The 26962-nt window shown below is 42.8% G+C and overlaps 1 protein-coding gene across 1 annotated transcript; it reads right to left on the reverse strand.

The window, feature by feature from the left end:
• Window positions 1-23: 23 nt before the first annotated feature.
• On the reverse strand, window positions 24-23116 carry HEATR6 (HEAT repeat containing 6). The gene is made up of 20 exons (XM_065418283.1): window positions 22880-23116; window positions 20035-20142; window positions 19439-19579; window positions 17297-17412; window positions 15598-15712; window positions 15141-15242; window positions 14440-14577; window positions 12935-13227; window positions 12337-12514; window positions 10752-10958; window positions 10054-10153; window positions 9487-9839; window positions 8620-8742; window positions 7921-8007; window positions 6605-6739; window positions 5118-5240; window positions 3601-3725; window positions 2616-2712; window positions 1818-2022; window positions 24-1075 (listed from the first exon to the last, which is right to left on the reverse strand). The coding sequence occupies exons 1-20, from the start codon at window positions 23114-23116 to the stop codon at window positions 525-527; spliced, it is 3534 nt and encodes a 1177-aa protein (XP_065274355.1). The 3' UTR covers window positions 24-524.
• Window positions 23117-26962: the final 3846 nt, after the last annotated feature.

A 26962-nucleotide genomic window follows, 5' to 3' on the forward strand; every position in this document is an offset into this window, starting at 1 on the left:
GAGTTTATTGTACAAGTGCAATAAATGTGACAAATGTGTCATGCTGAGAAGAGTATACCAACTCTCCATATTTATGATCAATCTGATTTCCAGAAAAGCTAAGGCAGAAAATACCAATTCTGCCCGTGTCCTTTGTGGGCAAGCTTTTGAAGATAGCAGCCAACCGTGATAAAAGGCTTTGGAAACGAGCTCATAAAAAGGCTCTGTTCTTATAAAATATACAAAGAATAAAAAGACATTTGTTTTCAGAGTGATAACTCTGTATCAGCTCAGTCACCAGCCAAACCAAATGGAGACAATTTACAACAAACTAAATAGTAGGAAAGTAAATGAGATTAAATGTTTTTTCTCAGCATTGTAGAACTTTTTCTCAAGAGTTTCAACTGATTCAAATAAGTTTGAAAGAAATGTTTTAATGTTGCTAATAGGAAACCTCTCTCCTGGACATCTTGCATACATGGAAGCGGTGTACTTCCCTCTGCATATAATCAGAAGGCACAATTTACTGCAATGGATTTCTCTTCCTAAGCCTCCGTCAATTCAGTGGAGTTGATGTGGTTTGTCAAGATATCTTCTAGATAAGCAGCTACTACTACTTTAGCTTTGCCTTCTGACAGTTCCTCAATACCACAAATGTGCTCAATAGCTCTTTTCAATAATCTGTCTCTTTCATGGGAGTTTGTGTGTATTCCTGCTTCATCTTCTTCAACCCCCGATTTCATATATTGCAAGACATAGGATCTGATCACATCCCCATTTTCTGCTATAGTTTTCCTAATGAATGGCAGGTCTGTACTGTTTGCCAAGCTTAACAAATGAATCAGAGCCTGGCAGATCTGCGTTCTCAGGCTGGCACTGTATTTGAACTCCAGAAAGTCCTCGGTGTCTTCACTCTTCTGCAAAGCTATAACCAACGCACTCCAGATCTGGGAAAACTGTTCAGTGGTTCCGTAGCGCTCCCTTTGGGTAGGGATGGAGAGGGCCATGGCAGATTTGATTCGGACTTTGAAATTCTTGCATGATTTCACCACTGATGTAAGAACATTATAGGCTTGTGCAGTCCAAGGAGCTTCTCCTAGGAAGCGCACAAGTTTGCAGTCAATAAAAAATACAAAATCAATGTTACAAAAGCAGCTGTTCACAAAGATTTATTACACTGATCAACCTTGTCTTCATTTGAAGACTCAGGATTTCTGCCATAAACAGAAAATTATCAACTGCGTTTTGATTTATTGAAATAAAAAATATTCTAGCCTTTTCCTCTAGATCTGAAAAAAATATACTCAAGTGACATGACATTTAGACTCCACTTGTGTAGCTTATATAACAATTCTTCCAGATAATCAGAATGATACTTTTTGGAAGCTCAGTGATTGAGCAGATGCCATTTATTACAAGGCAGAGGCCTTAATTTATTTTGTTTTGGTTTCACTGAAGGATGAAATTTATTAGCGAGTCCAATATTTTTACATTATCCTGAGTCACTAACCCTCATATCTAGTACCTGTTATTGGCCTGATCCTTCAAACATGCACAGACTTTACTACCATGAGTAGCCATATTAAAATCAGTGTAGTCAAGTTAAGCATGTACGTAAGTGTTTGCAGGAATGAGGTCTATTTAATATCAAATGTACATTCTGGGCCAGATTCTGCCCTTGGTTTCGAGAGAAACATTCTTTTTTTAATTCCAAACACATACATATGCCAGATCAATTCTTAGTAAAAACACAACCTTAAGATTCTTTTTTTGCACAGCTCATTGTGCGTTCCCAAAGAGGTCAGTGAAAATTTTTTAAAAAGGAAGATTTTACTTACCAAGTGGCAAGGCAGGGTTTTTAAATACGTTTCCCAGCGCATAACATGCATTCCACCGTACTTTCATGGTGGCCTCACTCTGGACAGTAGAAATAAGGGCCTGAATGGATTCCTTAATGGTTTCACTAAATCTGGGTTTTACTATGTGATATGGTTGAAGGAAATGAAGCAGATTTCCTAGGGCCCGGACTGCATTGCTCTTTACCTGAAACACAAAGCACAAATTATATTTTCAATTTATACACATGCATCTGGCAAGGCCTCTCGGTGCATATACAAAAGTAATTAAATGCATCTAGTGCTGAAATAAAGTAATTTCAGTTATTTAAAAAACACTTCTCATATCCTGTCAAAAAAACAATCCCTCAAACTGCCTCTTCAAAAAGTTCCTAGGAAAATAAGACAGGCTTTACAAAATGCTTGGAACTCCAACCAACTTAGGCTGTGTCCAACTGACAAGAAAAAGCGACACTTTGCACTTCACTCAGTGTAAACATCTAGATGCCAGCAGTCCATATCTCCAGATGAGACAGCATTATTTTATTCTACACTACTCTAATGGTGGATATGGATTATGGTAATGCCAGTCGGTGGAGTCTCAACATATTTTGCAGTACAGCACATAGGATTTGTTTATATGTAAGTACTACCATCAACTTCCCCGGTTACGCCATTCTTATGGATTACTCAAATAAAACATGTTATAATAAAAAGTCAAAAGCAAGTAATGGGTGATTTTAACTTGGCTTTTGGCTTTATGCTTGGATGTATTCCTTTCCCTGCCCCACTGCAGCGTACCTTGTCTTTGTCCTTGGATGCTTCAGTTGCTGATCGTAACATTTTCAGTAGTAGGAGGTCTGAGAATTCCTCTTGGAAGCTCTGCCCCATCATTTCCCTAGCAAAAATAAACCACACACCATCCAGGATCAGAGCAGTCAGAAACGGAAAAGACCAGACCAGAGTCAATCCTCCTGTCAAGATAAGATACAGTCCCCCTATATAGGGTACATAATTGACTAAGTTGACAATACTCTTGATTTTAACTAAAATGCTGAGATGTAAGACAAACACTGAGCATAGTAAAAGCATATGATATTACACCTAATTTAAAATGTAAATCATCATTGCAGGAAATCCTGCTGGTAGCGCAATAAGACTAATGAAATGCAGACGTTCATAAACTGCTATCTGAGACACAGAAAACAGCATAGGAATCAATGGTAAATTTTCAATATGGCAAAAAGTTAATAGCAGGCTGGTCCATCGTTCTGTACTAAGACCGGGGTTGATAAATATATTCACTATCCTATTTACCCTTTCATGTAACACAAGAACAAAGGGATATTCAATGAAATCAAAATGTAACAAATATAAAAAGGATAAAAGGAAATCTCTTTCTTATGCAGTACATAACCCGCGGAAGATATGAAACTAAGAGTTTGATGGAATTCAAAAATGGATTAGATCTGGATAATGAAAACATCCACAAGTTACAGAAGGTAGGAATACAAAGCCTCACGCTTTGAGGCATAAGGCAAACTCTAATTAAGAGTGGCTAGGAAGAAGCTTCTGGTACAGGCACATTAATCCATAATGTGTCCTCTACAAGGGCTCTTGCACCTTGCTCCAATGTTTATGGTAGTGAACACGGTCAAATACAGGATATTGATCTATTTGGACCATTGGTCTGCCCAGGTATGGCAATTCCTATATTACTGGGGGACAAATAATAAAGCGCTCAAGCCATTTATAAAGTTTTATTAGCCAAAATGTTGCTACCTACATGTTGACAATCAGCGTGTCTGTAAGGTTGCCCAAGGACCAGGCTGCTTTGGCACGGACGTTTGGAGACTTGTCCTGGAGGGAATTCAGGATAGCATTTGCTGTGTCGGCAACAAACATCACATCCTAGAAAATTAAAAGTTTTGTTGTTTTTTTAAAATGCATGGAAGTTCTTTTTTCATGGTCTTTATCGTCACAGTGAAATCTGCAAACACCAGCTCCATTAAAGCAACCGTCTGTGCTAAGTAACAGCTTTAAAGTATCTCTAATGTTCCCAGTACAGCTTTGTTTCATCTCTAGTTAACAATCTAACTCTAAAGTGTCCAAATTTGCTCCTCTCTTGGGTGACTGCTTCTACATGATTTCACTGCATATTTTAATTTCATTGGTACTTTAGTTACTTTGATTTAAGCATAATTACCTGGACTGACAATCTCATACTCATCAAATGCTATTGTCGAATAAGTAATTGCGTCTCCAAACTCCCTGTTGAGCTGTCTCTCTAATCTTCACTTTTGTGGCATGTTATATTTCGTTTCCATTTCCTTGCCTATGATTAAAGCTTTTCTTTCAAAATATTTTAGACTAAAATTTCAACTTAAGCTACGGTTCAAGTTTGTCAAAATAGTCACCCATGTAAGACTTCACAACCGTGTTGCAAAAACAATGGAATCCTCTCTTGCAACCAGATGGGTTAACATGGCTCCAAAGGGCAGTTTGGTCCACCTGCACAGTTGCAAATCCACCGGCCATACACACACACTTCCCCCAGGCCCCGCTGCATGCTGTGCTGAAGGGAGCTTTACAGTACACAGAGACGGACTCAGCTGCACCTCTTAGAGAGACAGCACAGAACTCGCAGTCCTGACAGGGGCGATCATCGCTCTTAACTAACTTTGCACGCTCCCCATTCTGGGCTGCTCCACAGCCCCTGCCACAACAGACAGTACTAGGCCTGTCTAAGTTACGGCAACCTGTCCCCAGCTGCTCATGGGCCACAACGCTGCCTGGAAACTCTGCAGCATTATGTGCTGTGACCCTATTCCTGACATGCCCCTCCTGCTCCAGCCCCACCCTCCACATGCCCCCAAGCGAGGGCTTGTGCAGGAGTTTTCAGCCCTACAGCTGCCTTCTGCAGCTCCTGCACCGAGGCAATCCTCTCCCAGCCAGATCCAGGGCTTTTAGAGCTTCCTCATACCTAGCTGGCCCTTTCACCTGACAAAGGGGCTGGAGAGGGTGAGGACTGCACCTACAGACACTCCATCTCCTGCCACATTCCACACAGCAAAACTGCACGGGTTCCATTGCCTATAGTGCCCATAGAACAGAGAGGGCAGGGTTGGAAGAAGCACCAGCAAATTGCCAGAATATTTCCAGCTAATATCTCAGCGCGTTGTATTACCATTGGCCTAACAGGGAGGCCTACTTCCCACAAAGAAACCTCATGCTCTACAACTTGCTGCTCAACAAATGCATTGTTAAGAGTTCCGAGTCAGATAATAACGGCCCACTGCTAACCTGCCTAAGACATGAGAAGAGGACGTAGACTCCAAGGGCTCGTGCAGCAGCAGCTTTCACCAGGGGATTCTCACTGTGATTCAGCCCCAGCAGTAGCGTGATGCACAGTATCTGTCGGTCATCCTGCAATTAGCAATGGGAACAGAGACGCATTCCTTAAAAGAGAACAGTGGTGACAATATTGTACTGCAGAGCCCCCTCTTTGGGGGGGGAAAGAAAAAGCTAAGAACTGACGTGTGTTTTAAAAAACGAACACCAGGAGTCTACAGAAGCAATGAGAACGTCCCATATTCCTGTACAGCAAATAAGTGGAAGAGCTGGCTGGCATTTGGATGCTACACAGGAGACAGGAGTACGCCCCACTTTTAACAAATTACCCCAATGCTGGTAAACGGGGCATTGTTGATTTCCCCAAGCTGTATCTTTGTGATACAATGGCAACCAGCTAGGGCATGTGTGCTGGGGAAAAAGGAGCAACAAAAAGGATTGGGGCAGACAATAGGTTCACTACCCACCTGGCTAGAACAGGAACGATTGTAACTGTAGGGGAGCCAACATGCCATGAGAGAGAGTCACTCTTCAGTGTGAAAGCATTAAAGAGGGATCATAAAGCACGTTAAAGTTCACATTGTATGGTTTGCAAGTATACAAGCCCGCAGCCAAGTCAACTGTGCTGCATCAGAGCCATAGGTCAAAGTGGGCAATGACTGATCCCACTTCCCTTTCAGACTTCGGTGTCAAAGTACAGAGAGATGAAGTACACACTGTGCTTGGAGAAGCCGGACCAACAGAATTCCAGGGATATTGCTGCATTAGCAGTTCCTCTGTAAATGAGACCTGGCCGGGTTCTCTGAGGCAAGCAGGGCACAGTGACATGAATGGAGCTGCACAATACAGTGGCTATATGCTGCCAAGGCTTTAAAGTACAGAAGCATATTTCATTGTGTAAAAGGAGAGTAATGCCATCAGATTCAGTTGCAATTGAGAGAGCAAACATTACAGTTTCAGCTACATTTTGCTAGCCAGCCAAATGAAGAAAAGAACCCAAGTGCGTGAACATCAGTCCACTGCCTTCAGTTCAGCTGTCTGCATGCTTCGCTGAACTTTATCAGCAAAATAGCAATATCTTCCACATCTCACCCACAGAACGAGATTCTAAAGGCCTTTGTTTGCCATGCAACACAACCAAGCTATTCAACCAGGCTATTAATATTCAAGGCCTCGAAGCAGTCTACTGCTTGCTTGAGTAGCTATCTCCTAAAATGCCTCTACAATCAAACTTTTTGAATATTCCCAAGCATGCTTTTTCCAATCTTAATCGGTGATGGTTTACACAGGGTTTTTTAATATGAAAAAATATGAAGATTGGATGTAAAAAAAAGCAGTGACTCCATCCTTCATATGAATTTAACACAGGTTCAATATTAATATAGTTAAGAGGGATAAAAGCTGAAGACTCTAGTACTTAAAAAGATATCGTATTTTACCCGCAGACTGCCGAAAGCTTCCGGTAAGATAGAAGAAAGAGCATCACAGGCACTTGTCTGAAGGGTAGGATGTTGAGCATTCTGAAGGGCACCAGGTAAAGGGCCATTTAACATCATAGTCCAAAAGGTTACAACCTGTAGTGGAGAAACTATGTTTACCAACTGAAACCATTAGACAATTGATGCTGATGTCAGATGAGCCTGACAATACTGCCCACGTCTCTGATCTCTGAAATGGATGGTCTTTTCTAAAATCATCTTTAAAACATATCTAGTATCACATCAGTGGGTGTAAATGAGCATGAAATTGACTATTACAACTATTAGAAATCTTAAAATAGTTAGTTGTACAAATAATGTTTTGGCTCAATCTGCTTGTTTCGTTTCTGTTTTATTTATTAACATCCCCTAAAATTATTTTTAAAATAGCCTTCAGTTCGCAGAAAGAATATTTAACAGACCCACATTAGTGCCAGAATCCCAATTTCTCAGCTTCAGTGAGCTTGACAAAAACAGCCCCAAGCAATGGATTTCTCGGTGATCACACGCACTAGGGTATCAGCCACCTACTCAGTTCTTGTAGCAGGCAGACTATTGACGTAGGCTCTTGGAGCACTTGACTATGAAATGTGACTGAGGCTGTAGTGCATATCTATCTAGGGTTTTATAGAGCACCCCTATCATATGTGGTATCTGAGCTCCTCAATATTCTTCCTGAACCCAAAGTTACAGCAGAACGCAGGAGCAAAGGGAAAGTGTACAGTCAATACTTGTGTCTCATAAAAAGCACTTGTCCACAAATCTAAACAATGCTAGTAGGTCTAATTTTAGGCCTAACCAAACTTGACAGAACCCCTTTATGTATAAAATTTCTGTCTCAAGTAGTCAGACAAGAGATGCCCATCATAACTCACTGTTGCTTTCTTAAATTAGCTTGATATTTACCAGGAGGTTTATTTGGCTTTGACAAAGGTTGCCGTATCTGTATTAGGATAGAACACGAACACACATACACACTCACACACTGTGTTAAAATGATAAGTATCAACAACGGCAGTTCTTGTCAGTTCATTTTAATAGCAGGAAACAGCCTATCACAATAAAATCTTACAATCCAGGCTTATTTGTAGATCTTTACACTATCATAGTTTGCTGACCTCAGTGTATACCATACCAGCATCTAAAGATACTTTGTACTCCCCCTCCACTTTACATCAGATTGAACCTGAATGTGGATATAACAATCACTTTGCTGCAGATTTCACGACATGAGGCTTAATTAGGTGGAATCCCACCTCTAAAGTCCATATACTTACCAAGTTGACAGGTACTTTCTCACTGACAGCAATGGTTGAATCTGGTTTATGCTGTTGTACTATGCCTGTGCCCAGCTCCTCCAGAAGCTGCCAAGAAAAAGAAAATGAACTGGCTCCTTATCAAAGCAAACTCAAGTATTATTTGACTATGGAAATACTTAGCACAAACCTCAGTCGTTTACACAATGAATGAAGTCTGTAATTTAACGTTATTTTATATTACACTCTATGACTGCTAGCTCAGAGTTAGTGGAAAAGCCCTTCCTAAATAACGTCTCCAAGTAGGGCAACATAGCAAACTTCTGTGCCGAGATGGATGGAAATGTCTTATGGTATCCAGAACAAAATGAAAACTCCCAAATCAACTGTAATAAATAAGGGTCCAATTCTGGAATGCTTCCACAGCATTCAATGGAATTGTGTGTGTGAAAAGAATGCAAGATTGGGGCCAAAACTTGTATTTCTTGATGTACTGGAGTACAGTAATGCACAAGTAGCTATAGTATGGAGAAGAGATAGGTCTTGTTTGTAGTGTACTGCATGAAATAGACACAGACGCACATTCAGAGCTCTTTCCATACAATTGTCTTGAATTATAATAAAGGTATTTTCACATCAAGCTTAACTACAAATACTTTTAGAGCATACGTACAGAGAAACACTCGGTAAAAAGCTATCTGCATTTCTCCAAGCTCTTACTTTGGCACCGTGGAGCTGAATGGACGGATCTGTTTCCTCCATGCATTTGCAAGCCACCTCTCCAAGCTCTAACAAATAGCTCTGAGCCACAGAGAAATAGCCCTTCACAAGAAGTGCCAAGACCTGCAGAGTAGGGGGAAAAAATACTGAATGGAATTTACCAAAATGAAAAGAGAGAGAATGTTTTAGTCAATGCAGTAACCATACACTAAACTCTAACATGAGAGCCAGAAAGTACAACACAAACTAGCGAACATAAAAGATATTTGGGCCCTGTAGATTCTATTGTCTTGTTTAACAGAACATGTTGAAAGCACTGTCAAGCAGGAACTCGCAGTAAATTCATTTCTCAAGTTTAAGTGAGCTCTCCTGTAGCTAACTACTACCTAAGCACAAGAGAATCTGCAAAAGTGACAAGGCTTGAATCTCCTGTAGTTTGGCTGTCCTGGTTAATGAAGCCAGCTATGACAAGCATCCATTACTCTGGCAAGGGAATGAGGCCGCTTAATTTCCTTGGGATGGAAGTGACAAAATTATACTTTTCTACACGGTTGCATAAAGAATAACAGAGGTGAGTTTATGAGTCTCAATCTTCCTATACAGTGCTTCACTCAGGCAAAAGTCATCTATTGTTAGTATTTCACTTATAGAAGATCTTTCTAGTCAAGCTTTAACTTAGATGCAACACTGGAAAGAGAGGCTTACATAGAGAATACTCCCAATTCTTACCAGATGCATACACGCCCTATCATCAAACAAGGTTACCAAATCATAAGGGCAGAAGAACCGGCTGATACTGGCGAGATTTGATATTTATTCTTAGTTTCATACATTTAGTTGGCTCTTCTAGCAGTTGTCCATTCCTACCTGTAAAGATTCCAGTCGAACAGGAGATGGTTCATAGACAGTACCAGCTGTGAAGCTAGTATCGCTATCAGAATAGGAATCATCTCTGGGCAGAACAACAGTGGAGATACAAAGACGTATGAGCCAACAAGGCTCTGAAGACGAACTCTCCCAATTGTCCGTGGGTTCCCCTTGCGAAGGTGGGGCTCTTCGCCACCACTCAGAGGAACTGACGCGATGAGGGGTGGCGGTGCCGCTGTTACTTAGTCCGGAAGAACTGGGCTGTTGCAGAAGTAACTGTACTTCTGGTGAAGGAGCTTGAGCGGATACGACAGCGCCTAACAACGTGAGGCTAGAAACCCGAACATTAACATCTGTTAAAGAGAATATGGGAAAATAAAATAAAAGGTAAACACCACTAAGCAGTGGAGTTATTTACACAGTTACCAATCATGGGAAATTTTTCTAAATAAATAAACAACCAAACAAATAAATAAAATAAAAAAAATACTAGCAATTAAGAATTCATGCTGAGTTAAGAATCAACATATACAGTGAGAAAAGAATCCAGCCCAGTGCAATGCAAACCTTTATGACGAATGTAGGGCTTTATCTGGTTCCAAACTCTTGTCAATAGACCCGGTTTTAAACGGCTGTACGGTGCATTCGATACCAAATTTGCAAGGCACTAAAACACACAAGAGATAACCGGATGAGAGGTGACAGAGGCCAAACTGAAAACGTGGCTCTCTCATTTTGTACTGTGAGTTAGGTCATTTAGGCAGCTACATTGATTACATTTGCAAATAACTGAAGAGAGTTGGTCAGTATTTGAAAATTTGTCCCAAAAGCTTTGCTTCTAGAACAATTACTGTGACCAACCATAAAAATCGAGCTAGGGAAGGAATATTTTAGATTAAAAACTCAAATCAAAATTGCCATTAAATACACAAAAACCTTTACAACTATTTTTCGATAGTGAGTTCTACAGCACTATTTTGTACATCTGCTCAGCACAGAAGCCATAAGAGAAATATGGAAACAAGAAAACTGTGTTCAAGAGAAATAATGGGACTTTCCAGACAGACTCAATTTGCCAAGCCTTGTAAGAAAGAGAAAAAACTGCTGTTGTGACCCAGGCAGCTCTCAGGAATTTTGCATAATCTCCCTGTCTCAGTCATGTCTGGAAAGCATGAGGTCTGCTTTGAAGGTCATTAGAAAATTGCTTTGAGGCTGAATCGAAGACGCTTACAAAATGTAAGCACGTTCAAAGTAAGCGTAAGTACCTTGATGATTTGTGTAAGGGTTTGTGAGGAGGATTCTGCCACCAGGGCTAGCAGCAGACAGCGATGCAACTCTCTGATGCTGGAAGCAATCGTTACAGAGAAAGGAGTGAAAGCTCTTTTATGGTCATGTGCGTCTTCAGCAACAGAAAGGAACTGCTTAGAACCTTCCAAGGTGGCGGAGAGAACTTGAAGAGCGCAGGCCCGAGTCTGAAACGATACAATATTTCAATTCTGTTTCAATCAAAGAAACTGTGGGGAAATGTCAAACTTTCCTTATCCTGCTTCTTCACATTCTGTGTGTGCCTGTTACACAGCACCTTTCTACTCGCTGGGGAAAAAAAAGTTACTGCAGGATATGCTAACATGGAACCCAGCTCTGCATGATAGCATTTTGCAACACACTTAAGACAGAACGTCCTTGCATACATATTAGTATGCAGAGTACGTACTCTGTTAACTGCACAAATGTTATGACTGCAGGTCAATAGCAGATATTCACAGGCCTGGCTTTGCAACTCACTTATTATCCGGTGTCCATTTCTTTTCATTATTGGGGTATTGGGATTCAACACCTCGTCCCTCAGGTTTCCTTGGATTCTCCTAGCAAAAGCTTATAAATGTTCTGCCCTGTACCATTCAGTGTCACCACAGAGACCTCCACATCTGGAATTCAGGGCATCCTAAAATGCACGATTCTGGACCTTGCAGATCTTTACTATGCATCAACTAGCTGTTTGTAAATGATAAGGGAAAGTGCCCATCCAGCTCAATACACCTTTTTGGGGGTTGGTTTAATCAGCACTTTCCAGCTTTTTTCACCACTCACCTTAATGGCCGCCTCCTCTAGAAACAAACTGAGATATCTCAAATTCATTCATATTCTGTTTCAGTTGCCTTCCCTGGTACAGCAGTCCATACATTTATCTTGTGTGTGTGTGAAGCGCCTACATTTCTCAATTTAAAGGGACCATCCCCCTTTTTGAACCTTTTAGGGCTTGTCTACATAGAGAAAACGCCCACAATAGCTGGTGAGCACTAGCTACTCCACACTAATTCTCCATGCGGACACACTGAGTGCGCAGTAAGAGTGCCTTTGTGCACATTAGCTTAATACGCTTTGGAAGTGTGCTACACTAAACCTCCAGAGGGCACCCTTAGTGCGCAAGAAGAGTGTCCACATGCAGAATTAGTGCAGAGTAGCTACTGTGCTTTAAATTCACACCATAGCTTGCTGCACACAAACTTTCCTGTATAGACAAATCCTTAACATATAAAAGAAAACTTTTCACACTCTCTTCTAATTTGACCAACTCCTTTCATACATTTTGGAAACTCTTTGGTCACCTCAAAATCTTCTCCAAGAAAAATAAGTTTAACTCCAATAACCTGGTCTCATAATTTTAGAGTCTACATACATAACAGATCCTTTGTTATCCTAATAATGCAGCCTCTCTTAGTCCTGTGATACAGTGAGACAGGCCACAAAGACCCCAGCAAGACTGCTCTATTATACTAAAGATCAAGGAAGGCAAATCTGAAGACTAGTTCTTGAAAACAAGGCTTTCAGGACAGCAAATTCCCTTACCTTTGGAGAGGGATCCTTCAATGCAATAGTCATCAAGGACACAGACTGTGGGCTGCCTATTCCAGGTGTATCAGGAACAAATGCTGACCAGTAGCCATAAAGAACTTTTTTTTCTATTGATTTGATAGTGGAAAGGAAACAGGCTAAAGCCCCTTGACGAACTTTGGCTTGATACGATCTTTAATGAAACAAAAAGATGAATTAATAGCAGCTCTGAAAAAATAATTGATTTGACCTCATTTATTCAGGTTCCTGACTAGCTATAAGAACTTCAAGTAGAATAGCTAAGGCCAAAAGGTAAAAAAAGAAAAGAAAGTATCAGTTTACTTTCAAACTACTACTAATTACCACCTTTCAACTTTCTTAGTTAATAAATTATATAAATCACATTAAATAATTTCACTAAGAGTTTCATTTAAGAATCCAGTACTGGGATTGTGAGAGTGGGAGGGTGAGTAAAACGCTGCACATGTGCAAAACTGGTGCCAGATCTACAAAAAGGACAAAAAGCATCATTTAACATGCCACACAAGCACGATTGTTATGAATCACAGTATTATTTGCTTCCATGCTTTACATTGACATGAACAACAATAACCTCATTTTGCTTTGTATTCCACCTTCAGCATCAGAATACTCCGACTCACTGCTGCTGATCCTTTTCCAGCTGGGATGGCATGATAAGTGATCCTTTCCAGCAGGCATGTATGCAGCATCTAATGTACGATTCCAGGGATTTAGACAAGGACTATTTTGTGCATTGCCTGAATGTAACTGAAATATATCCATTCCATGGATTGCTCCATCTCCTACATCACTTTCTAATTCTTCTTTCACTTCTTCCCCCAATTGTCCTTTCTTTTGTTTCGCCTTGGACTTTTTCCTTCGGGTCTGTGTCAAGAGGAAAAAATAACACAAAAGGCTGACACAAAAGTAAGAATTTTGCAACCAGAAAAGATTTTATTATTCTGAAAATCTCTTTGAATGACAACAAAGTCACTTCTGAGAAAAAGAGAGACTATAAAATCCCAAAAAGTAGCATAAATGAATAAACTCCAGCGTGGTCAGTACTTAAGTTCACCAACACGGAGATGCATATTTTATAAGCACCTAGATGGCTTATTGTAGGGAGACAGATGGTCTTTAGCCAGCCAAAGAAAAAGTTTTGGTCACAGGTATTTAGTTACTGTTATGAAATAGTGTTACATAAATGAATTATACATACACTGACAATCAGATCTTAATCGATTTCAGCTTGCATACTCCATTTAAGACGACAAAATAAACTTATTAACAACATCTTAATGTCCCATAGGTACATGTTACAAGACTGGTTTGCTTGGACATTTTGGATGCAAACCTCTAGATATATATAAATGCTAACCTCCAACTATCAGTGTAACTACAAGAGTTTCCACAATTCTCCTTTATTTTTCTTTAGAAAAAAGTATTTTTACATTGAGACACTTAACAGTAGGATATCTTTTCAGGTGTTTTATGTATGGGTTCCTGTAGCTCTTTTGGATTTATAGGAGATACTCATTAACTTTAAAAGAAGATTACAAGCCAACAAAATGACCCTACAGCTTTATTTTGTCTAATGTCTTTCATGTAATCTGTAACCCAAAACACTTTACAGGGTTAAATAATAAACAGCAAAGGGAGAGAGAAACGGAGATACACAAACAAGGGAGACAACTCATTTTTAGATGAGCCTGACTTCCCTAGGAAAAAGTAAAAGTGATTGTGTGTTAGAAGAGAAGTAATGTAATTTGTGATGGAAAATGCCACAGCTAGTCTGCCACCATCAGTCCCACATCTGCAGGCCACAAGTTCTTGACTACAAATGAATAACTGATGCACACAGCTAGAGTCAATCAAATCAATCTCTGCAGAACCCTCTGTTTTAGTAATCTGACTTTACGAGCAATTTGTTAATCAGTGCAGAAATTTATAATCAATGCCATTAAGGCAAGCAATATGAAATACACCACACGCTGAGAACGTGAAGGAACTTTCAGCCATTAGCACCAGAACAGGAAATATACAGTCAAAACAAATAAACACACACAAAAATCAACATGTGGTATAATTTAAGTTTACCCCTGTTTGCTTAATGGTGCTCAATTCTGACTGCTCTTGTTTGACAGGTGATCGTCCATCATACTGAGGAAGTGGAGCTGGGTACAAGACTGCAGGCATTTCCACGTTCAGTCCAGGAAGCCCATAGAACATGCATTTCTAAAACAGTAACAAGAAATCCATTTGGATGTGCAAAGAACTGTCATATATTCAGGTGCTCACCAATTGTTTTCAGTTTACCTTACGAGTTTCTTCTCTGGGTCTTGTCTCCCTAAGCTCACACCCAAGCTGCCAATGGCAGGTAAGTCAGCATGAGGAGACTCAAATAGCACAATAAAATGCCTGTATAGTAATTCTGATTCTCTAATCAGACATATTTTGGCAACCAAATTCAACTATTTCTAGAAGGATTTTAGCAAGGGTCCAGCACTGAAGCTAATGGGAGACTTGCCTCTTAACCATCAAGGCTTTGCCACCCCTTTCTTTGTGAGAGGAAGTACAAGTGAGAGAACTGAAGGCGTTATCATATTCTAGAGAGAACTTTTCCCCTTTTTCCATGTCTTTCATTCCATTTTTCAATCTTATCCTCCTTCCCCACATATCAACTCTCCACCTGATTCTTTTTTCTGTCTTCTCTACCTTTTCCCACTTAAAGTGAAACAGGAGCACACACTATACAGTCTGTCTCTCTAAAAGTGGATTTAAACCAAGAAATGATTCACCTTTAATACAGCAAGAAGGGACCCAAGCTGATCAGTCTGCATTAGCTTCATCTTCCCACCATTTAAGAGTGACTGGATACCTTTCAGAGCATTCTGTAACAGCTGAAAATAACTTTGAATTAGGCAACACACACAAATACAGCATCTTTCAACTTATGAACTTCATACCTTATATTGTGCAAAACAACACGACTGCTTAGCACCACTGAGATACCTGCAACTATTTTCATATTACTCAAGTAAAATGAGGTTAGAGATATTAGCGAAGTCTCAGCTGACAATATTCCAAATCACAAGATGTGTACAGCCTCTGCCAAACAGGAAGCCTTTGATTATAACAGACTTACTTATTTCAAATCAAATTTTAAAAGTTGTCTAGCTGTTCCAGTGCAAAACATAGTTTTACGTAGTATAACTTTATAATTAGTGTATTTCAGCAGATTAGACTCATACATACCATACAAAAAGTGATGTCATCTACATCAGAAGTTTTTGAAGACTGTAACACACTTAGGAAAGTTTGAAAGCACAGACTTCTGTAAGACTCATCTAAGTATGGCTGTCCAGGCACACTAAAATGAAAGCAGATGCAGCTGGTCAAGATGTGGCTCTCAATATAAAGCTATACAAACTATTCTTACAGATAACGTTACAAAAGCTCAGATCTCTCCCTCCCCAGCATAGCAGAGACATGGAGTGGGACTGCACTTTGGCACCTACAAAGGATGAAACTCTAGCACCGTAAATACTATCTGGAAACACTGGTTAGTAAAATCTCAGTACAGCTTAAATTTACTCTAACTTCTGGCTTCTCCTGCCTGATTAAAGTGGATTCCTAAGTTTGGTTTTCCAGGCTGCGAGTAGGTGCAGAATGACACCAACAGGAGCGGTGTCACTATTCTGCTGGGAATGTCCTCAGACACGGATGCCCAGGTGAATTAATGAAGCTGCATGCGTATATCTTGGGATACAATTTAGCCCTTAATATGACCCTGAAAGGCTTTTACATTTTCCTTCGTTTTCACAAAAACATAGACTGCCTTAATGCAGTGACATGTTTACCTTTTTTTTATTTAAATAGCCACCCATCTTCCTTTACTAATGAATATAAAGAAGGCAATCACTACACCACTTCAATCTGTGCTACCTGCATATCAGCTTATCATAACATGACCATTAGTGCTGTGGCTCTAGACTCATTAAACAGCTTTCTTTGTGCTGGTTCCCTAAGCAGCTGGTGCCCATATGTTTAATTACTTCAAGTCACCAGTGTGCACATTTGATAATGTTCACAAAAAGACTCAAATACCGCAAGTGATTTTCCTGACAGTAGAATCCAATTAGAAAATCACATTCAAAACCACCAGATGCTGCACTTTGCTCATATCGAAGTGACCTCATCCAGGACCTCGGAAGACTCTTCTTTTTTAAGGGTCCCATTCCGTGGGACATCAAACCTTCCTTCATAATTGCAAAGCTCTTTAGAGCAGGTCTAAACTCCTGCTGGCTTAGACTGAATAATTAATCAGTCTATGTTTGTCATAGACAAACAAGAAAAAACTTCCCTCTGTATTTGAATAGTTTAGTGGAGGTTTTCGGATGTAATGAGATCTTGCTCTGGCATCAACTTATTAATTCTTGGAATCTTATAACAAATCATTCATAGACCAACCATTCCAGTGCAACAGATAATCCCAATGCAAGATGTAATCAATTGTTTCATAAACATTAACAACCACATTAACCGACTGACTACTGCTGCACAGACCAGGTAGTAGAACATACCTGCCTTTCCCCCCCCCCTTAAATTAAATGTCCTTAATAATAATTTATTTTTGGAAATCTGAGAATTCCTGGTTTTCCCCGAATGAGTATGACAACGGCTAGGAGCACTGCAGTTTTAACTTTCACACACAAGTCATGTTTATAACTTCCAGGATGTAACACAGAACAAAGCTGTTGGGGAAAAAAATCTTCTTCTTTTGGCTTTCATCAAAAGGCAAAGTCCCATTAATCAACGTGGCCCTGAAACCATCGCATTGCTCTCGCCTTTACTGTGCTTAGCAGGTGGACTGAACAGGCTGGCTGTCAGCATTTCCAGACACCCATCTTTTAAAGCACCTATACAAATCACTTTAAAAGACTTGATTTAATACCTGAGACATAGATTTGCCATGCTGTGTACTGCTGCCCTCCTGAGTTCCACGTCAGGCTGAGCAAGATCACTGAACTGTACCAACAGTCCGCTCTTCCCCAGCAAATCCGGGAGATACTAAAATAAACCATTAACAGTCACTATGGGCCAACAAGATACACAGTCAGGTCTGGTGAATGCAAATCAATTGGCAAATTCCCTTTTTACTTCAGAACAACAGATCTACAGTCAATATGATATAAATCAAGCTACTCCTTAAATCTTATAGTTAGATATAGATATACCAACTACAGAATAGGTTGGACTGATATTCAGACAGAACTAAGATTTCTATATCCTCTGATTAGAAATGATGTTCAGTTGCAAAGTTGTCATTCATTATTATGGAGGCATTGGTCATGACCCTATAGTTCAGACTACGTTCCATTCTGTACTTAAACAGAGCTGCAACCTCCTTGTTTTGTATGAAAAATATGGCACACCCTTCCCAAATTTACAGCACTTGCTCTTTGGGTATAGAATGAATTTTCTGAGCATTTAAAAGTAAATCCATTAACTAGTTTATAAAGTAAAATTAATTTAAAAATGCGTTAAGAAATTTACTGTCTGCGTTTGTCTTTTCTCTGTCCCAAAAGTTCTTAACAATGGAACAACATAGACACTTCACATTTTGCAGATAATTAAAGTTAATTAATACCTTGTACACAGACTATATCTGAAGATACTAGGTTGTAATTAAGCTAAGTTATTAACAATTGTATCTAATTGCTATTGTTATACAGCCTACAGACAGGTTCAAGTCAACTGCTCAGGAACTCTTAAGAGGTATCATTGTGACATCACAGGTAACTCAACCCATTAATACCTTTCTTCTACAGCTAATTTGCAAGCAAAAATTATATTGGTTGTAATGAGTCGGTGGTGTCAGGAGTTCACAGTGGTAGGCCACTTAGCGCAGCTGTCACTGCTCTTTAAAGAGCCGATAGCTTCATGTTAATTTCGGCATCAGTGCTTGAAAGGCTCTCATGGCACTGCTGTTTCGGCTCCATTGTACAATGAGGGTTTGATCCTGCTGCTGCCTCAATCTCAGGTTCCCGTTGAGCGCAAGGAGCCCCGAGGGAGCGTGCTGACAGGGCCGGCTCCAGGCACCAGCGCGGCAAGCAGGTGCTTGGGGCGGCCAACGGAAAGGGGCGGCACATCCGGCTCTTGGGCGGCAGGTGCCCCAGTCCTTCTCGGAGTGAAGGACCTGCCGCCGAATTGCCGCCGAAGAATGAAGCGTCGGCGGTAGAGCTGCTGCTGATCGTTCGATTGCGCCTTTCCCCCCCCCCCCCCGCCGCTTGGGGCGGCAAAAACGCTGGAGCCGGCCCTGTGTGCTGAACACCCTGGAGAGTGGTGCATAATCCAAAGCCCACTCCTGCACAGGAATCTGCCCTTATAGCAGGAAATGGGCTCTCACAGGGAGGCGGTGCACATGCTGCAGAAGGGCAATTCTGTCTAGGGTCACCTCTCCATCTGGCTGAGATGGGGACACCAGGGGCCGGCCTGCCTTCACACAACCATCTAAACCAATAAGTCAATTGCAAATTAAGGTCCACATTCACCAGTGTGCTGTAGCTGCTTTGTGCTGATCTGGCGACGCTAAGCAGCTGTACAAGCAGATAATGATTAACTGGCTCGTGTGCTCTGGCTGCTTTGGGGTTACTTTGCCCTATAATGATGCTAAAAGTGGAAAAAATATGAAAAAAAATCTGAAGGGTATATTAAAACAATTTAATCTAATCCGGAACAACAAACAGTAAAACATAATGCTATGGTTATTGTACACCCTCACAACAGGGCAAACTTAAAGTTGTTTGGTGCCTTCACTGTGAATTTCTTGCCTTAATATGTTTGGATTTCTCTTCAGTGTAACCTTAACTTTGAATTTCATGGATTTGTAATATGGATTTCAAGGATTTGTAACATCCCTGTAATGTGCTTTACCCTTCAATTACTGACACTATGTTAGGAGTTAATGTTGAGAGGATGTGTGTCTGGGAATATGACATTTTTCTTTTCTTTTGGAGGAAAGGAAGTGTAGGGAATCTGAGGCTTTGGAGTTCACTTTCTCTTAGCAATAAATTCAGCACAGCTTTCAACCTACCTTCTGACAATTAGGTCCATTGTTGTAAACAAGAGCTGCTAAGGCTTGCAGAATTTCAGTGTGTGTCCAAGAGCTGCACTGTTTGAGAGCAGAGATGGAATAGGACAGAAGAAAATCCAAATTCTGTTCATCAACCACTATCTGTCATCATATAAAAATACAGAATTTAAAAATAACTTCCAAAAGGCATCCTTGTTATATTGCACATTGTTCAAGTCAGGGTAACATTCCTCTAGCTGGGTAGTGACTCAAATGATTTGGCTGTTAGAAATTCATGCTGCTACAGAAACAGCCTACATTTAGGAAACGGCCACGGGATTCTTGTTTTCCCCAAGACCGAAGGCATGATACACAAGCTTTTCCGTCTCCTGTGAGAGGGTCAGCACATGTAGTTCTTACATCAGCAACCCTTTAGCCAGACATAGCCAAACTAGGACTGTAGATCAGAAGAATGGCAGGATGAATAGGAAGGTGAAAATCCAAGCACATTCATATTAGGTCCTCTCTATTGGTTCTGCCTCATGGAGGCGAGAGCCCTTTTGGCCCACATCCATGTGCTTGGAAGGGGAAGGACAGAACCATCAAATTTTCCATACCTGGAATCTGTTAAGTAAATGATGAATGAGCTGACAAACTTTGTTGACAAGATGTTCCTGATTGAGATGAACCAGTTGACAGGCTTGAACAAGTAGAGCACAAACATCCTGGAGAGAAAAAAAAAAAAAGAGGCAGACGCTTTAATGATTATTTATCAGAGACAATACAAAATTGTGGCTCCAGAGTAGAGACCATCCCACCAGCTAAGGTCTCAATTGTGCAAATGGATTTGCATGGGCAGAACACCTGGATCCATGGTCTAGATAATACTTAGTCCTGTCATGAGTGCAGGGGACTGGACTAGATGACCTCTCGAGGTCCCTTCCAGTCCTATGATTCTGTGTGGAGCACAACTGAAGTCAATAGAGCACCTAGTGAGTAGACTGTCCCACTGACTGTCCATATGACATAGGCATCCAACTGCCTCTAAATATGCAAAATACCACTTAAGAAACCAGCACTGAGAGAAATAATATTTAAAGACCAAGGCATAACATATAATAAAGGCCAAAGAAAAAAAGAGGAGGTAGGAAACCAAGGAACAGAGGAAAGAAAAAAGGAGAAATGTCTAAAATATTAGGGTGAAAGGAGAAGATTATCCTAAGCACTTCCCAAAATGAAAAGAAAAGCTGGGCAACTGCTGTGAAAAACAAATAGGAAGACTAATGGGTAATTAAAGACTGTTACTGAATGTCAGAGTAGCATGCTATATACAATGGACCCGCAATAAATTATCTTCATTTTTGCATAGTTAATTTATTCCCCCTACAAAACAATTACTAAGATGTTGTGCAGTAATTGAGAATCTAAATGCTGCAGAGACAGGAAATTGTCAAAGAAAGTGCTAACAACCACCTTAATTATGTCCATCATCTTCTCCTACCCACGGCATATAAACCAGAGATGTCTGCTACCACTGACCTTACCCCACTGCACACGACTATTACAACACAACTCGGCAATGGCTTCCAGACTCCCTGCTGCGAGAGCTGGAAGCATGGCACTCCTAAAAGCCATGACTCTCAGAGTATGTCTATGTGGCAGCTGGAGGATGCTACCCAGGGTGGATAGACAGACTTGAGTTAGCATGCTAAAAACAGCAGCACGGTCATGATGGCTTAGGTTAGTTGCCTGAGTATAAGCCCACCTGATCCCCTAGGTACTCACTTGAGTGGCTAGCCCGAGCTGCCACCTATGCTACCATGGCCACACCGCTATTTTTTGAGCACTAGCCTGCAAGAGCTAGTGCATGTCTGTCTACATGCACTTGGAAGTGCCCTCCCAGCTGCTGTGTAGACAGAACCACAGGGTCTAGGCTTCTGACACTACAGTAAGGAGCCTGAGAGGCTAAACTCAAGCTGGGGCTCTCAGGACTTCCAGGATTCCTGCTACTGAGTTGGGCTCCCCAGGATTCCCAACTCTCAGGGCAGCTGGCTTCCCAGGCTATGGGATTCAGGCAGCCCAGGGAGCCAACTTGCCCAGGAGGTTGGAGGCTCTGGGGTCCCCAGTCCTGGGAGAGTGGGCATGGCCAACCTGTCCCAGAACTTGCTAAAGGGGCGGAGGGCTGTGAAACTGACATGAATAACGTCAATTTCACAGAGGAACTGATGGGGATCCAGGAAACATACTTCCTTTCAGAAACAATGTATTTTGAAACTTCTAGTTCTTGGGAAATTTTGAAAAAAATTGGGTTTGGTCTGAAACCAAACTTCAAAATGATAAAATTTCCCATGAACTGGAAATTCCAATTTTTGGCCAGCTCTAGTGTGTTGTGACCTATAGATAAGCTAGTAGGTCTATCAGCCATATAAAGAGGGTAGATGAGGGGAAGCAGGCAGAGTTAACATGGTTATAACACCAGGAAGTGGACAAAGGGCGCCTGACCCATATGTGAATTGCAGCAGAGGAGCAGAGCTAATGTTAATGTTACAGTTCCCTGACTGTTGTTTCAGTAAGCACGTGGGGCTGCAACAGCAAGGAAACTGGTTCAACAGTGGATCGCCAAAATGATCTGGTTTACACTTGAAAGTTGTACCAATATAACTATGCTGGTTAGTTTTTTTTAACCTAAACAGTTATACTTGTTAGTAAAAGCTCTAGATATACCCATGCTGGTATAAAGGTGACTTATGCCAGTATAGTTATTCCCTTTCCCATATGGGAATAGCTATACTGACATAAAGCACAACTATCCTGACAGAAGTGCATCCAGACTAGGGGCTGTACCACTACCTACACCGTTATAGTAGGAAAGAGGTACAACTTTCTAGCGTAGACATGGACATTCTGAACGTTTCCATCCTACAGGTGGGCTGAGAACAGGCCTGTACTGAACCATTACGCTCAACTGGGGCAGCAACACTCATCCCCCTCCATGTTATGGTTTAAATCATGATCAGTCTCTGGGGGCAGGTGGCATTTCCACAGGGAGAGCAAACCTGGGGGGGGGGGCAAGGGAGCACCCTCCGTGATAGCCTGGCAGAGTATTAGGAGATAGGACTAGTCCCACCCCACCCAGCTTCCTTTGCTCCATACCCTCACTCCCGCCAACCCTTCCGAGCTGGTGCAGCCCCTCCCTGCCCCCGCGCCAGCTTCCACCCCACACTCACCTGGGTCCCATCCTGCCCCCCCCCCCCCCGAGCTTCCGAGCTTCCCACCCCGGCCCCCATTTCCCCCTGCCGGCCCCTCGACCCCGCCTGGAGCTGCTTGGCCCCGCACCAGCCCCGTCCCCGCGAGCGAGCCACCCCCTGTTCTCGGGGTCCCCGCCCCCCGTGTCAGGCTCATTCCTCAGCCCGGTACCCGCGGGCTCGCCCGCCCCCCCCGTCAGGCTCGGGCCCCCGTTACCTGCGGGCTCGGCGCCCCCGTGGGCCCCGGCGCCCCCGGGCCGCAGTTCTCGGAGATGAGCTGGTCGAACAGCAGGTGCAGCTCGGTGCGGCGGCCGCTCTCGCCCTCCCGATCCGGGCCGGGCAGGGGCCGCAGCGCGCCGAGCCGGGCCAGGTAGCGCCGGATGGAGCCGCTGGGCTCGGGCTCAAGGCCCGCTGCCTCCTCCCCAGGCCCCGCCACCGCCACAGCCGCCGCCATCTTCCCCGGCCGGGCCGGCGTCAGCGCTATGGCAACCGGGTAGTACTTCCGGGTCAGGGTGCCTGGGCGCCCCTCCTCCCCCCGCCATCTGCTCCTTTGCACCCAGGGTCCAGCCCCCAGTCACCCCCAGGGGCCCCACCACCATTGCACCTAAGGGCGCAGCTCCTCTGGCCCCCAGCTCCCAGGGGCCCAGTCCCCATCCCCCCCCCAGCTCCATCCCCCATCACCCCCCCCCAGCTCCATTGCATCCCCCACCCCCAATGCCCCTGAGGATCTCCATGTTCCCCAGCCCCAATCACACGCCCCAGCTCAATTGCACCCCTTGGGTAGGGTGACCATCTTTCCCTGCAGGGCTGGCCTGAGCTCTTCCCCCCCACCCCGGGACTGTCCCGAGCTGCTCTCCCAAGCTCCCTTCCCTGCACAGGGGCAGGCAGGGCTTGGGCGAGCAGCGACGCACATACTAGATAGGGTGACCATATTTCCCAAAGACTGGGACTGGCGTTGCTGCTCGCCCAAGCCCTGCCTCCCCCCCGTGCCCAAGGCTGGCATTGCTGCTCACACACACACCCGTTCCTCTGCACCCCACTTTTTTGACAAAAGTGGGCATTTGTCCCGTTTGCTCTTGCCAACTGATCAAAAGAGTCGGGATGGCTGAGACGGGGTTAAAAAAAGGGATTGTGCCAGCCAAAACGGGACATCTGGTCACCCTACCCATGGGCCGCAGCCCCCATCACTCCCCCCACTGGACACATGGCCAATGGAGGTCAACCCCAGCTCTACACATGTACCTGTCACTTAGGGTGCCTGCAATTTGGGGGCCCATCATTTGTGATTATTAAGATTTGGGGCACCCATAATTTTGTTCAACAGAACCCCCTTCTCTGGACACACAGCAGGGGATTGGTCCCTAACTCAGTTGTTCTTCTCAACCTTTTCTGTCCTGTGGCCCCATGTTAATGCAGAAAAAAGTCTCTGGCTCGGCTGAGAACACACTGCCCAACTAATACAGTAGATGGATCTCTATTTGATTGGAAATCCAATGACTGAAACAACGAATAAAATCCCAGATGACTTTATTAAAGTCATCCATGTACAAACATAGGCCCTGATCCTGCAAGGAGCTCCTCACACATATGAATACACAACTTCTTCCCTTACACAGCTCACAGTTTTATGCTCAGAAGAGTTTATATTCCTCATTGAAACATCCAGTCCAAAAATATTTGTTCTTATTTTATTAGTTTGTTTATTATATAGGAAGGAAAACTCAAATGCACAAATACAAAATGGGGAGTAACTGTCTATGCAGTAATACTGCAGAAAAGGACCTGGGGTTTGTAGTGGATCATAAATTGAACATGAGCCAACAATGTGGTGCAGCTGCAAAAGAGGTTAATATCATTGAGAGTGTATTGCATACAACACTCCTATAAGACATGGGAGGTAATTGTCCCACTCTACTTGGGACTAGTAAGGCCCCTGCTGGAGTACTGTGTCCAGTTCTGGGTACCACACTTTAGGAAAGATGTGGACAAATTGGAGAGAGTCCAGAGGCGAACAACAAAAATGATAAAAGGTTTAGAAATCTGACCTGTGAGGAAAGGTTAAAAAATCTGGGCACGTGTAGTTTTGAGAAGAGAAAACTTAGGGAGGACCTGATAAGAGTCTTTAAATATGTTAATGGCTGTTATAAAGAGGGCAGTGGAGGGATATTATAAAGGGGGCAGTGGTCAATTGGTCTTCATGTCCATTGAAAGTAGGACAAGAAGAAATTGGCTTAATCTGCAGCAAGGGAGATTTAGGTTAGATATTAGGAAAACTTTCTAACTATAAGGATAGTTACGTACTGGAATAGGCTTCTCAGGGAGGTTGTGGAATCCCAATCATTGGAGGTTTCTACCCAGAGTAAGAAGGCCCCAAAGAGCTTACAATCTGACAGGGCCGGCTCTAGGATTTTTGCCGCCCCAAGCAAAAACAATTTTGGCTGCCCCTCCCCCCCCGCCCCCCGTTTTTTAATTACCCCACCCCCGGCCCCACCTCAACTCCTCCCCTTCCCCAAATCCCCAGCCCTGCCTCCTCCCCCCAGGCTCTCAAGCCTAGGAGGGAGGGAGGGAGGGAGGGGGAGAAGCGGCTGTTTCGCGCGCCGCGGCCACTCGGAGTCTCCCCCTCCCTCCCTCCCTCCTGGGAGGGAGGGCGAGTAGCGGCGCGCGAGCAGCAGCAGCAGCAGCGGAGGTGAGCTAGGGTGGCCGGGGCACATTTTTAGGGGCGGCATTCTGGCGCCGGCCGTGCCACCCCTAAAAATGTGCCGCCCCAAGCACCAGCTTGTTTTGCTGGTGCCTAGAGCCGGCCCTGCAATCTGAGTAGACAAGACAGATGAAGGGTGGGAGAAAGGAAATAGACGGAGACTTAAAAAACTGCCTTAAAACAAATCTAAAACGATGATGTCCGCCTCCATAGGCAGTGTAGCCTAGTGGCTAGAGCATTGGACTGGGACTTAGGAGCCCTGGATTCTATTCCCAGCTCTGCCACTGGCCTGCTGGTGACCTTGGCCAAATCACTTCACCTCTCTGTGCCTCTGTTTCCTCATTTGTAAAATGGGGATATTGCTCCTGACTTCCTTTGTAAAATGCTTTGAGAACTACTGATGAAAAGTTCTGTATGAAAGCTAGGTATTATTATTATAGGACAGATCTGCAGTAGAGCACAGGATACTAAAAGGAACCTATATGCTTCAGGGGTGAGGACAGGAGCACCTGTAGTTTGCAACTACTCTGACACTTGTGGACAGCTTTCTGGGAGCGCAGATACCGCACTCACATACACATTTGTTATCAATAATCTATGCACACAGCCATATTTGCTAGTGCTCATGTCGCCCTTGATAGCTGAGCTGCTTCCTGGTTGTATTCCCCAGCAATATTCTGCAGCCGGTCAGAACTGTTCTCATCCTTTGTTTGCAGGGAGAAAGGCCCAGAGCTTCAAGGGTATTTAGGCCCTTAACTCCTATTGATTTAAATGGGAGTTAGGCACCTAAATACCTTTGAGGATCTGGGCCAAAGAGTCCAAAGAATTTGAATTTTGTAAAGGAAAAAACCAGACCCCAAATTCTGAGTTTTCAGGTTTTGTTTTTTCCCCTTGTTGGGTGTTTCATTGTTTCCCTTTTCCATTTTGTCACTAAAACAAAGGGGGGAAATGTAAAAGGGGAGAGGGGAAAAAACGCTGAGAAAGTGAAGAATTTTCAATTTTTGGTGAAAACCAAATATTTGGGGTTTTTCAGTATTTGCGGGGGTGGGCTGGAAAACTTCCAAAAAATAAAGAAAAGCCATTTCTCATTGAAAAAATGTTTTAAACCAGGTCTAGCTGGCTACTCACTATGGTTAAGTACGGCAGTTGCTCTCACTGAAATCGACGTCAATTTGAACACTGACTTCCTTGGAAGCAAAGGTTAGCAAGAATTCTTTCCCAAGCTACGGCAACATATGCCTCTTTCTTAAAAGGTGTCTTAACATTTCCATCTGCCTTCAAGAAAGGAAAGCAGAAACATGCTACAGTACTGCTATTCCAGTTTGGAAGAGGAGAAAGTGCCCTATAGCATTAAATACTCTCTCTTCATGCTGTGTGACTGGTCACTTAAGTCAGATGGCAGTGTTTGTTTCCTGATTACAGTATTTCAAAACACACAAAGAGTTTTCAGGATGGTCATGTGAATGCTTCATTTGAATGCTCTGTGTTAATACATATTTGCACAGGAAATCACAACATCCTCCCTTTCCTCAAAAAGCCCTATGAACAAAATTTTGCTCACACAAATTATTTAACACTGATATTATCATAGTATGCAGAGTC

Source organism: Emys orbicularis, chromosome 17 (assembly GCF_028017835.1).
Source record: "Emys orbicularis isolate rEmyOrb1 chromosome 17, rEmyOrb1.hap1, whole genome shotgun sequence".
Classification (NCBI taxonomy): domain Eukaryota; kingdom Metazoa; phylum Chordata; order Testudines; family Emydidae; genus Emys; species Emys orbicularis.